This window comes from Trichosurus vulpecula, chromosome 9, assembly GCF_011100635.1.
Source record: "Trichosurus vulpecula isolate mTriVul1 chromosome 9, mTriVul1.pri, whole genome shotgun sequence".
NCBI lineage: Eukaryota > Metazoa > Chordata > Mammalia > Diprotodontia > Phalangeridae > Trichosurus > Trichosurus vulpecula.
This window is the reverse complement of record NC_050581.1, coordinates 109,743,405-109,757,750: the sequence shown is the minus strand read 5'-3', so window position 1 is coordinate 109,757,750 and position 14,346 is coordinate 109,743,405. Positions and strand designations below refer to the sequence as shown.

Here is a 14,346-nt window from a genome sequence, read left to right as displayed (position 1 = left end):
AAAGGTCTGTCTTATGAAATAAGAATTAGGCTTTTCTGTTTAGTCCCAGGAGGCAGAACTAAGCATAATGAACTGACATTGCAAGGAGGCAGATTTAGGTTGGAGTTAAAGAAAAACTTTGTAACCGAATTATACAAATTGTAATGGATTGCCTTAATGAGCAATGGGATTCCCCTCACAGGAGATTTTTGAGTAAATGCAGAATGACCACTTGCTAGGAATGCTATAAAGAGGATTCTTGCTAAGGTTGGGCTAGATGACTGAGCTCAGAGGTTCTGTGATACTGGGAATTGAATTTTGGCTGATTCATCATCAATATAGTCACTCAGGATTGTCTACCTTCTCTCTTTCAGCTATCATGATTAAAGGACTATAGATTTAGAGTTAAAAGAGATTGTAGAGGTGGGACTCAAGACCCTAAGTGACTTACCCAAGATCACACAGTCACATACAAATTCAGCATTCTTTCTACTACACAAAGCTTGGTCTCATTGCTTTGACCAGTTTGACCTGCCAAATCCAGTACAATGAGAAATTTTATGACTAACAACATTATTTAAAATTCCATATATAAATTACAAGGAAGAATTATAGCAGAAGATAAAAATTTGGTCATCTTTCTCCATGTAGCTATAATTGCTCCTCCTTCACTATTAATTACCTGTGAGGAAAAAAATTTTTTTTAACTAATTTCTTGAAGTGATAAAATGAATGGCTAGTTGTAACATCAGTCATTTATACCTGACAGAGGAATAGCCTGTAATAAATAAATAACTATAGATTCAGTTCTACAAAAATGGATTTAGCACCTTTTATGGGTTTGGCACTGTACTCAGTCCTGGGGATTTGAAAATAAAAAATGACATAGCTCCTACTTTTGAGAAAATTCTCAAATATAATCTAGTAGAGAGAATAAAACTTACACAAATAATAAATTATGATATAAATGCAGAGAAGGCAGAAAAGCACAGGAAATTTGAGGATGAGATTAGAGATGTTCAGAGATAGATGTACTACATGAGTTCCAAGAGAGAAGTAGAAAGACTACCTAAGCTAGGAAGATGGGCTTTTTGTAGGATGGACTCACAACAGAGAAGTGGGAGGCAAAGAAACATTGAATTGAGAGTCTGAAGACCTGAATTTGAGTTCTGGCTCTACCACTTACTAATTATGCGATCTTGAGTAAGCCACTTAACCTCTCTGAGTCTCAGTTTTTCTTCTATAAAAGGGAGCAATATTTACACTATTTACCTCATATGCTTATGATCAAATTAGGTAATTCAACAAACTTAAAGGATGAGTAGGAATTCTATGGGAGAAGACAAGGGAGAATGTTTGAGGGATAAAGAATTGTGTCAACAGTGACATGGAAGTAGGGGAGTGTCTTGGGGACAGAGAGTAGTCCCATTTGGATTAAATGCCTACTATGTGCAAGGCACTGTCTGTAAGGCCAAAGTAAACCAAAAGTGTCATTTAAGTCTCCATTATTACCTAAAGGGAAGATTGCAAAAGATGGCAAAAAAAGGAAGAAGACATTCCATGCAGAGGTAATTGCATTTGTAAAAGTTAGTAGCTTGGGGCAGCTAGGTGGCGCAATGAATAGAGCACCAGTCCTGGAGTCAGGAGGACCTGAGTTCAAATTTGACCTCAGACATTTGACACACTTACTGGCTGTGTGATCTTGGGCAAGTCACTTAATGCCAATTGCCTTACCTCTACCCCCCCCCAAAAAAGCTAGTAGCTTGTCATGCTCTGGCAATAATTTCATCTAATTTCTTGATGACACCAATCATTCAGATGACAGAATTGGGAACAACATGATATTAAGAGGCTATGACAATAAGCTAAATGTGATTAAATTTCTTAAGAACAAATGTAAATTCCTGCATGTTGGTTCAAAAAGTCAATTGCACAACTGCTGGGTGGATCAGACATGACTACAAAGTAGCTTGTTTGAAAATGGCCTGGTGGGTATAGAGAAATGTTGCACTTCCCCACCTCCATGTCTTTGTTGACATTATTCTTTATCTCTTAAACATCCTTCCTTGTCTTGTCTTATGGAATTCCTACTCATCTTTTAGAGACCAACTCGATGCCATATCTTCCTCAAAGATTTCCTTGATCCTCCCTGTAAATAAAGACCTTCTTCCCTCCAGACTTCACAGAGTACTTTGACTTAACATACCTGAAGTAATGCTGTGTATTAAAGCCAATTTATATTTGTAACTGACTCTCCCTTCTAGACTCCAAGCTTTATGAGAATAAGGGTCATGTCATATAAATTTTACATCTTCCACAGAAATTGTCGCAGTAATCAGCACCCAGTAAATACTTAATAAATATTTGCTGAATGAATGAAAGACTAAATGTGACTGACGTCTCCTAAAGCACAGGGCTGCTTACGTCACTCTCTTAGGCATAAACTCCACTGACTCATTGTTGCCTTTAGAATCAGATGCAAATTCCTCTGTTTGGTATTTAAAGCCCTTCGTGACCTGGTCACAACATATCTTTTTGGTTAATTATACATCACCTTCCTTCCCACAATCTATGGTCCAGTCTTTCTCACTCTTCCTCACACAATATTCAACTTCCCATGTCCATATCTTTCCACTGGCTGTTTCCATACCAAAAATATACTCACTCCTCCCCTCCACCACTTCCTTCTAGATAGCTCAAACATCACTTTCTACTTTAAGACATTCCTGATTAATTCCCCAACTGCTAGACCCCTTCCCACCAAAAAATTACTCTGTAATAGATAGATAGATAGATAGATAGATAGATAGATAGATACGTGTGTTTCTGTGTGTCTGTGTGAATGTATACATACACATATACATAGATGTATTCATCTCCCCTGATAGGGCAAGATTTTTGTCTTCCTATCCCCAGCACTTAGCACAATGCCTGGAATGTAGTAGCCATTTAATAAATACTTGTTGATTGATTATCTTCTGCATCCTGTGCCCCATCTACTCAGTCCAGCCTTCCTCCACCCAAAGTGGCCACCAATCCTCCCCTTGTGATACTGTCGATGCCACAACACAGTCTTGACCCACCTGTTATCTCCTTACCTTTGATAACCACTGTTCTCCCAACCTGATAACCAAAAAGCAGGCCCTACACAGGTGGGATTCCTATGATGCTAACTGACCCTTTGTTGGCAGCACTGTTAGTACTGGGCACATTTTGCATGTACCCTAACTTCAGTCCTACAGGTACCTCACATATAATTATGTTTCTGAATCTATTAAAGAATCATTCATCCATACCTCTCCCCCAAAAACATTATCAGAGATGTGAAAGGAAGTATAAGGATGTACCTTCTACAAAGGATTTTAAGCTCCTCCATAGAAAAACATTTTGGTATTAAGGCAAAGCCCATATTGGGGAGAAGGAAAATTGTTTGTGCAGTGATCTCACTTGGACATCTTGCCAACTCCAATAGTGTCACTAACTGTCCTGTCAGCCTTTTAGACATCCTGAGAAGTAGCTTCAGAAGCTCGGGGCCATGTCAGAAGTGTCTGGACTCCTCTTCCTGGACAACATAGACCTGCATTAGTGTTACTTAACGGATGTCACAAGGCAGGCACACATACATACACACAGGCACACCCATGCCTGAGCACAGGCACAATCAAGCACATGCACTCTGATCATGCTGAGCGATGTAGGGAGCCTGCCCTGTGGGGTGAAAACAACTAAGAAACAAGGCAACAGCTACTAACGTGTGTGTATGTGTGATCATGCTCTATTTTCAGCTCGTCATCATGGCTGGGACCGTTCTACTTGCCTACTACTTTGAGTGTACTGACACTTTCCAGGTGCACATCCAAGGCTTCTTCTGTCAGGATGGAGACTTGATGAAGCCTTACCCTGGGACGGAAGAAGAAAGCTTCGTCTCGCCTCTCGTGCTGTACTGCGTGTTGGCTGCAACCCCCACTGCTATTGTAAGTACAAAAATAAATTTAATCCTTCACTGGGGATGATGAAGATCCTGTTTGCCTTTTATTGCCTTCTCCTCTTCTTTGTCCTCCGTAGCTTGCAGCAGTAGCACTGAATCCGATGCTGCTTTAAAGCCATAAGATAAGATCCAGGGGTAGCCCCTTCAATAAAATCCTGAGTTAATCATGCAGGTTACAAGGACTGATTGTTTTAGAATGAAACATAACAGCTTCTCTCATGCCCTGATCTGATCCCTTGTCCCTTTGCTATTCTCTGAGGAATCAAATTTAAACAATGCCAAGTTTAAGCATCAGAAAGCCAGCAGGCACAATTTGTGTAGCATATTCCAATGTGGAAGCACAGCTATTTTTTAATGACTTGTCCATTGCATGTTTTTAACAGAGGCCCCAGATCCAAATGCTATTGCTGCCATTTCCATGATCAAATAAAAATCAGATTTGTAAAAACGCTTAGCACAGTGCCTGGCACATGTAGGTGCTTAAGAAATGCTTGTTCCCTTCCCCCTTCCCATCGTCTTCATAGGATCAGGACTGAAATTGAAAGGAAAGGGAGAAAGGTCCTCAAAATTCTCTTTATTACCATCCTAAAAGAACTACAGGAGAGTTCAGGGGAGGGGAAAGTTGTTTCTCCCCAGAGTTCTTTTGTATTTTGCCCTTTGTAGTTCACTGTCTTTATCTGGAATCCCTTTAAATCACACCCAATTAAGTTTCATCTTTACCTTCATTTACTTTATTCTCTTCCAAGGCAATACACTTCTCCCAGATGATCCTCTAGGGAAACACTGCATTCAGAGTAAGAAGCCAAAGCATCTGGGCTGCTTGTTGAAATGATTTACTGTAAAAATGATGACTGGCTTGGTATTATTATGTTTTAAAGCCAATACTCAATTACATATAACACCTGGTCAGATAAGATGCAATCGCTTTTCTTTATGGGGTTGATACACTCCCCCCTCATCATCACTTCTCATAATGCTGGTCTTCATTCAAGAACCTCAAAGGGCTCTATAAATGCTAGCTGGTGTGTTCTTAGTTGACTCCTCCTCACAAAGCTTTCTTGGATTCCCTAAATCATTAGCATCCTTTTTCACCTCAAATTACCTAGCTTTGTAATTATTTCTGTTTATGACATGTCACCCCTTCCACACACAATCCAAGCCATCCCACCACCACTGCCTGAGGGGCTAAGCAACTTGCTCAAGATTATGTAACTAGTAAGTGGGAAAGCTAGGATTTGAACCCTCACTTTTTTTATTTGAAGACCAGAGTTCTTTCCACCATGCTGAAATATGCTGATTGCACAGTCTTTTGTCTAGTTTGTTTGTTATGTATTCATACCTTGAGATTTGTGGTGTTAGCTGTGGAGTAGTATTCTGAGAAGAAATTATACAAGGTGTCCCAAAAGTAAGCTGTGCTAAGATTTTTAGAACAGCTTCTATAAAATGTAACTAGGACAGAAGTTCATTTTAGGGCTAGGGGCAGAGCAGATCTGGGAGTGAAAGGCAGCCCAGTAAGTGAAAATGGTGATGAAATTGAAGTGCTTTTGTCACTGATGTCAAGTGACAAAAATAAAGCACCCGACTCAGGCTGAAATTAATAAATTGTGTTCTATGGACTGATCAACTGTAATGTGGTATTAGAATATTATCTACTTTCAGCGCTATTTAAGCCTTCTTAAAATTTCTATTTTCTTTTGTTAACAAGCATTTCTATAGCACCTGTATGTGCCAGGCCTTGTGCTAATCGCATTAAAAAGATCTTGTTTTATCCTCACAACAATATTGGAAGGTAGGTGCCATTATTATCATCATTTCACAGATGAGGAAACTGAGGCAAACAGAGGTTAAGTGACTCACCCAGGAACACACAGCTAGAAAGTGTTTGAGGCCAGATTTAAGCTCAGGTTCACTGGACTCCATCCAGGTCCAGGGACATTTCCACTTCCACCAAGCTGTCTTTTTCTATTTGAAAAGCATTTTTAATCATAGCACTTTCATAGGATATTTTTGCTGGATGGAGACTGTTAAAATGACCAGGTCAAAGACAAGATGGACTCATTTCAAACCTCCCTTTTCATTGTTGGGCTTGGGGCAGAGAGGGTCTGGGAGTGAAAGGCAGCCCCCACAATAAGTGGAAACAGTACTGATCGTGGAGTCAGGATACATGGCTTTGAGAGCCAGCCCTGCCACCTATTATCTGTACTATCTTGGGAAAGTCTCTTGTTTTCTTTTTTGTTCTTCATCTATAGAATGTACAAGGTTGGGCTGGGAGAGAGGGAATTAGATGATCCCTAAGGTCCCTTTGATCTCTGGAATTTTGGAATTCCAAATGCAGAGGAGGTTATTTTGGCTATGGAACTCCTAAACCTGCCCAAACCTATTCATTAGCAGTTTTAGAGATGTAAGTAGGCTTTTCTCAGCTAAACAGAGCTACATTAAATTCTACCTGGATCCCTTTATTCCTTTCTCATGCAAAGTACTAGAGTTATGGGAGGTGTACCCTCCCCCTGGAAGAAGGCAAAGCACTGGTGTCTGTATCACACTCAATTCCTTGCCAACCTTAGGAACAAGGGAGAGAGCCAAAGATTGCCACCCACATACCTTACATGGCAACATGCAGAACTGGAAAAACAAAATAACAAGAACAGGTTTTTCTCTGTCTGAAAGGGTCCTACTGGAAATTTTATATCGAGGCAGAAATCAGATGACCTATTGAGGTCACTTCCAGTCCTATAAGTGGATGATGACAATTTGTGTTCACACAGACATTTCTTCTTAGTGTTCTAAATTCCTTGCAAGTACATCGCTGAGAGAAAACTTGGTATAGAGGATAGAGTGCTGGACCTGGAGTCAGAAAGACCTAGGTTCAAATATTACCTCTTATCCTTACTTGCTGTGTTACTTACTGTCTCCAAGTTTCCATTTCCCCATCTATAAAAATGGGGATAACAGTATTCACAGTACTGGCACCCTAGAACTATTGCAAGATCCAAATGTAAGAATACACATAAAACATTTTTGCCAGCTTTGGAGAGCTCTAGGTCAGCTGTTATTTTTTATTTCTACTCTCCTTCCAATAACTTCACTATGACAATAGTCATGGTCTTTCTCCCCTCTAATGGCACAGCTTGCAACTTTTCTAAGCCTTCTCATCAGTGCTTATCTGCATTGTCCCATAAATTCTCCATAGAATATCTACCCAACACCCTGGAGAGCTTCCTCTAGGTCTTTCAGCCTTCTGTGGCTATCTGTATGACCCTCAGGCTGTCCGTTATCTCCCACTCACAGGACTTGCCCAGCCCACTTCCTTGCCCAATAATACATTTTTGGAATTGTATCTTTTTTTTTTACCACTTTTTTGTACAAGTTATCATTAGTCATATCTGTCCTTCCAATATCCACAGTCAAAAAACTGGATCTCCTTGGTTACATTAAAAGATACACAATATCCAGACTTATGGAGATGATGGTCCTGCAGCACCTGACCTGGTCAGGACACAGTTGGAATGTTATATTCAGTTCTGGGCATTATACTTTAAGACAGATGTAGACAAACTAGAGCACAGCCAAAGGAGGGCAACCAGGCTGGCAAGAGAACTAGAGACCTTTCCACAAAGGATCAATTAAAGCAAATAAGGGCATTTATCTGGAGAATTGAACAGGGATTAAAAGATCAAATATTCGGGGCTAAAAGGAAAATTTAAGGCCACCGAGTCTATTTTCCCCTACCCTTTATTTTACAGATGAGGGAACTGAGGCATAGAGAGTTTAAGCTATTTGCCCAGCATCACACAGCCTGCAAGAATCTGAGGCAGGATCGGAACCCAGGTCTTTCCGACTCCAAGTCCAGTGTCCAGTTCACTATGCTGTGTCTACAAGCATCTGAAAGGCTATCACAGGAAGTGGGGATTAGATTTGCTCTGCTTTGTCGTAGAGAAGAGATGCAAGATCAAATGGGTAGAAAGTGCAAGAGAAGAAGACTAAGTCTTAGTTACAGGGGAGAGGGAAAAAAATTACTTTCTAACACTTAATAAGTAACACACAAGTGGGATCTTCCCTTAAGAAGTTAGTGGTTTCTCGCCCCCTTTCCTTGTCTCCACTGGAGATCTTCCACTGTCAGCTATATTGTCAAGAGTAATCTTGGATCTGGTGTTCCCTGGTGACTCAAAGGTCCCTTTGAATTCTGGTTCTGATTTTAGCAGCTTCTTTCTTCTCTAAAGAAATGTCCAACAGATTTATCAAACATCAGCTGGTCCTTTACATCCGCTACTAGCTGGTTCACAACAAATTAAATATTTCAGAATGATAATGTGTCAGCTAAAGAAGGTAGCTGTCCATGAGGGGCACATAGCTGTGTGAGTGTCACTCTGCTGACCCTCTGCAATAAGGGCAGCTCTCCCGGGCTTCTTATGAATCACGTAAGTCTTTTACCAGGCATTCATGGTGTTCTACCTGAGACATACTTCTGCCTCCCTCTCTTGTATTGCTTTAATTCACATTTTCTATTTGATCTATTTGCTCCCATTCTTCCAGCGCATATAAGTCCTCAGACGTGCAGGCCTACTATGCAAGATGGTAGCATTTTCCACCCCCACTCCCCCACAGGATGGTGCAGAGTTGCCATGGAAGAATCAAACCTCTTGGCATTAAATACTTTAGTACCACTGGAGAAAGAAAAATCATTTGTAAATGATCAGGGTACATTTAATACTGCATTCTTTAAACTAGTTATAACTTGGGTAATCACAGTTCTTTCAAGTTTATCATTTTACCTTGGAAAGATGCCTGTAGTCGTGTGGCATGTTTCAAATACACAGTGAGTTATACTTGATGACCTCAGAGATCTTTCCATGTTTACTATGTAGAGCATGATCCCCCTCCAGAGAAAGAACTGATGGAGTCTAAAGACAGACTGGAGAATACTTTTTTTTAGCTTTCTTTATTTGGGGGTGGTGGTGGAATCTGGGTCTTCTTTTGCAACATAACTAATATGGAAATACATTTTGCATAACTGCATATGTATGACCTATATCAAATTGCTTGCCCTCTCAATGTGGGGAGAGAAGAGGGAGGAAAAGAATTTGTAACTCAAAATTTTTAAAAACAAATGTTAAAAAATGTACATGTAATTGAAAAAAATACTTAAAGTGGAAAAAAAATTGTATACAGCATGACTGCCAAAGAGACTATAGGGCATAGGTAAAAGAGTGCAAAAGTTAGAATCAGAAGACTCAGGTTCAAACTCCATATCAGAAATTTACTAGCTGTATCAACTTGGGTAAGTCACTTTAATACCGAGAGACTCAGCTTCCTCCTTTGTAAAGTGGAAATAATAACGCTTCTACTCCTTACTTCACTTGATTTTTATGAGAAAAGCACTTTGCAAACCTTACTATGCTGCATGTATGATGTGGAAAAGCAATAGTCTAGAAAAAAGATCTGGCTTCAAATCCCACTTCTGATGCTTACCACCTAGGTGACCTTTAGTAAATCATTTAACTTCTCTGGGCCTCAGTTTCCTCAGCTGTAAAATGAGTGGGTTGAACTAGGTGGTGCCTCAGTTTCCTTCTGCCTCTCTATATAATGCAGGAGTTATTAATAACTGGTCCTCACTCCTCATTTTATGGACATTTCTCCAAAGAATTTCTGCCTCTGTCCGAACTAAGCTTCAGAACCTTAATGTTTTTGAAAGAGTTTAGTAGATTTTTTAATGGTTCCCCTCAATGTTTTGTTTTCCAAGCTACAATTTCCTCTTTTTCGTAAAGAAGGGTCATGTCAACCAAACATTCTTTCCAAGAAGAGCTTATAGGCCTAGTACCCCAGGATGGAAGGCCACAGAGGCCTACTTGGGGAGCAGGGCACTAAAAGTCAAGAACTTTGTCATGTGGAAGAGGGATTTGATCTGTTTTTGTCTTGGCCCTAAACAAATGGGAGTAGAGAAGAAGGACAAATAGGGAAGATGAGTTTTGCTCAATAAATGGAAGTTTCCTAATAATTGAAGCTGGCCTACAGTAGATTAGGCTGCCTCAGGAAATAGTTGTCTGTCATTGGAGGTCTTCAGGCAGAAGTTAGATGATCATTGGTCAGAACAGCTGTTGAGGGGATTCATATTAGCCCACAAATTTGGCTAGATGGCCTCTGAAGCCCCTTTTCCCACTAAGGTTCTGTGATCTTGACTCATGCATCTACTCTGGATCTGAGTCTCTAAGCAAGCCATATTAACTCTTCTGTGGCTGGCTTTCCTAGGGAAAATTTGTGCTCCAAAGGGCTGTTTTAAAGAACCATTAGTAAATAATAAATAAGAATAGCAGTAACAATGATCACTTATGTTTACATCATTCCCTTCTCCAAGGAAATACTATCATTTTATTGACACTGTCTAATTTCTTTTCACAGTGACCTTGTGAGATAGGCAGAAAGTGTCCTAGTGCTCATAGAATCAGAATTTTCTCCCTGGGAGGAAGCTTAAATATCCTCTAACTCCCAATATTCTCATTTTATAAATGAGAAAACCAAGGCCCGGAGAAGTTCTTTGACTTGCCTAGGGTCACATAACTAATAATTGGCAAAGCTGGAACTTGAAACCAGGCTTCCTGACTCTTGTGTTTATTTCGCTATTTATTATTGTCGCCGCTGTTTGTTTGTTTTCAGTTGTGTCTGACTCTTTGTGACCCTATTTGAGGTTTTCTTGGCAGAGATACTAGAGTGGTTGCTATTTTCTTCTCCAGGTCATTTTACAGACAAGGAAACTGAGGCAAACAGAGGTTCAGTGACTCGCTCATGATCACACAACTAGTAAGTGTCTGAGGCCAAATTTGAACTCAGATCTTCCTGACTCCAGGTCTGGCATTCTATCTACTGTTCCACCTAGTTATATCACTGTGTAAAAAGATATAGAAACATAACCATCTGATCCCACTTCCATTAGGACATGGATCAGTGGTCAAAATCACATTCATGTAAAAAAGTCTTGGACTTGGGGGATGAAGGGCAGAGGGAGATGTTCCCCACCTTTGGGGAGCTTCCAATATCATAGGGATGACGTGACAAATACACAAATAACTAGAGTATGAAACAGAACAAGCTAGGTGACTATAGGAAAGTCCTTGGTCAAGTCTGAAGTTCTGGCACCACTTGCCACTAAACAGCTACGTGATTTTGAGCCTCTTGGGATCTCAGTTTTCTAATCTCGCCTCTGATGCTGCTGTGTGAATCTTGTATGTCACTTAATCTCTCAGCAAATTGCAGGGGGCAGGGAAGCTTCCTTACTAAGGATTCCCCTTTGCCAGCAAAAGCCCACATCCAGTCCCCATCCCAAAAGTCAAGGCAGTGGACTAGAATGACTCTTAAATTCCTCTATCAGCTCTTGCGTTCGATGATTCTCTGGGAGCATATGGAATAATTTTCCAGGCCGATGACTCTAGAAGACCAAATTTCCCTTTTTTTCAAGTTGCAATGTTCTTCAACCATGACTTCAGAACTTGAGGAAACCAACCATGACTTCAACCACTGCCAATATATTCATATTTCAGCTGTGTTGTCCAAACCTCACTGTCCCTTTCTTCCTGATCTTTCTTGTTCTTTCTCATGTGGCCTCCAGAATATAAAAGAGGCAGGAATTAATGAGATTAAAATTAAATTAAATTAAATTAGGGGCAGATAGGTGGTACATGAGTAAAGTGCTGGACCTGGAGTCAGGAAGACCTGAGTTCAAATCTGCCCTCATATACTTACTGGCTGTGTGACCCTGAGCAAGTCACTTAACCCTGTTTGCTTCAGTTTCCTCATCTGGAAAATGAGCTGGAGAAGGAAATGGCAAACCACTCCAGTATGTTTGCCAAGAATACCCTAAATGGGGTCATGAAGAGTCAGACATGACTGAACAGCAACAGTAGCAAAAGAATTAAATTATGCTGATGATTCAATAATATTCTCAAGACGATAACCCAACATATAATTTAATTCAATAACAGGCTTACAGAATCACAAAATCACAGCATCTCAGAGCTTGATAAGACTTTAGCAGTCATGTAGTCCCATCTACACATGAAGAATTCCCCCAGAACACCCCCCAAAGTGGGCATCCAGCCCCTGCTCAAAGACCTCCAATGAGGAAGAACTCTCTCCTCAGAAGACCCATTCCTCTAAGGGACAGCTGTGATTGTAGGGAAATTCATCAAGACCAAATTTGCAACTCCCACTCATTGCTGCTAGTTCTACCGCTTGGGAACAAACAGACCAAGTTTAGTGCTTAAGAGAAGTGACATGGTAGACTGAGTGCTGGACTTATTTTAAGGAAAATCTTGATTCAAATATTGCCTGTAATACTGACTGTGGAGAGGTCACATAACCTCTCTGAGCCTCTGTCATCTTACTTTATTGGTGTAATCAGAATAATAATAACTGTGAGACCTTCCTCCTAGGGTTGGTGTGAGGCTTATATGGAATACTGTCGTCAAACTGGTCCGATGCCAGCTATAGCAATAATACAATTGCCACTACTGTTCCTCTCACTACTAATACTATAATCACCACCACTACTACTGTTACTGCTACTAGTATTACAACGACCCCTACTACTACCACTATCACTACCACCACCACCACCACCATTACCACGACTGCTGCTAGTACTGTAACTACCACTATCACTACCACCACCACCACCACCACTACTACACATTTACTAAGGCTCTCCTATGAGCAAGATACATCCCCAGCCTTTCTCAGAGCCTTCAGTCAGCAAGAAGAATGCAATGAATACAAATAGAACTATATTACAAAGAGTATTATGATTAGTACATACAAGAAATATAAACCATGTATGTCAGATCTAAGGGAAAAAGGAACACTTTCAACTAGGAGGAGGTAGTGTTGAATGTTGTATTTGCAGGCAGAGGTGAGTGGGGTGGAGGAAGGATGGCAAGCATTCCAGGTATAGGCATGGCATGAGCAAAATCATAGAAGTAGGAAAGAAAAGGAAGAAATTTTGGTCTTTATGTTCTCAATTACCTGATACAGTTTAACTCCAGAAAAAAAATTACTCCCTACACTGCTGCATATGTGCCTGATGCCCCCATAAACTTCCGTGTCATCCAGGAGCATATGAAGAGATCCATAAAAGAAATACCTCCTCCAAGTATCTGGATTTCATCTTAAACTTCTCTTTTTTCATTTCACCATCAGATACGATTACTATCCAGTCACAGCGAGGCCATATGGAGCAAACAGGAAGCAGTGGTCGTACCCATGCTCCTCTACCTCTTTAATAAAAACCATAGCCCACAGGTTTATTCCTGGTGTAGGTTCTCAAGCCTATCTCCAGAATTGTTTGACTAAAAGTCTTTGAACTGTAGGACAAGGGCATTTGCAGTATGTATCCTGATTAACCCTTAAGACTGAACTAACAGGCTGCCTTAGGCTTCCTGGGCAGGCTGCCTACACTTGTCCCTGGAGTCAGAGGCAGAGAGTAATGAATCAATTTGGGAAGGATTTATGTTCCTGAGAAACTGTTACCCTTATTTTATCGTAGTGCCAGCACCACATGGCATGAGAAATTGGCTATAAACCTGTTTATTGGCATTCCTAGCAAAAAGCAGAGGCAATAAATGTGGAGAACAACAGGACTTTTGACTCCCAATGGTAAAGAATAAAAATCACTGTCAGTTTATTTGCATGAATGTATATGTGCACACCTAAGTCCAGAATTTCCTAAACAAAGCAAGAAAATACATTCTGATAAGAAAGGGCCAGGCTGAGGGAATTGTGGGAATCCTGACCCTGGGGCTCTGCTACCTTGAAGGTGACACAGAACTGTGAGAGGCTGAAAGCTCGGTGCTGAGCACATAACAAGCTCTCAATGAAGCTTGAGTACTGATTAGCAATGGAACAGTGAAGTCTGCAATGCATTTAGAAGCAAAGCACCTGTGTTCAAATCCTACCACAGTCATTCCTTATTTATGGGACCTTGGGCAATTAATTCACTTAACTCCTATGGACCCCAGTTTCTTCATTGCTACAAAGAAGCAGGTGGCCAGGTAATTTCTAAAATCTTCTACCTCTAAATCTATAAATGTAAAATGTCAGAAGAACAAAGAAGTCTGCTGATACTCACTATGGCCTACCTTGTCCAGATTTTGTATGACAACCTACCTACACCGTTAAAGTTCTTTGTTCTCATCTTCCACACCTGTGTTTTCAGTCTGTCAAAAGTCATTACATTTTCTATTGTGGGTAATGGTGTTCCCATAATTTGCCCTGCATTGTCTACAAATTTCACTCATTTCTTAGAAAGACCTATAAGTATCATTAGTGTTTGTAGTGAAAATAATCTGAGAGAACTAGAGTTTCCTGCATTTACTCCGGTACCTTAGCTCCTT

At 40.4% G+C, this 14,346-nt stretch overlaps 1 protein-coding gene across 2 annotated transcripts in view; it reads left to right on the top strand.

The window, feature by feature from the left end:
- The window catches only part of PLPPR1 (phospholipid phosphatase related 1), a 344,485-nt gene that overhangs the window by 263,958 nt on the left and 66,181 nt on the right, over positions 1-14,346 (top strand). For both annotated transcript variants that reach the window (XM_036737378.1, XM_036737379.1), the window contains one exon: positions 3,765-3,953. In XM_036737378.1, the coding sequence (XP_036593273.1) occupies positions 3,765-3,953 (189 nt within the window). The remainder of the gene's footprint in view (positions 1-3,764; positions 3,954-14,346) is intronic.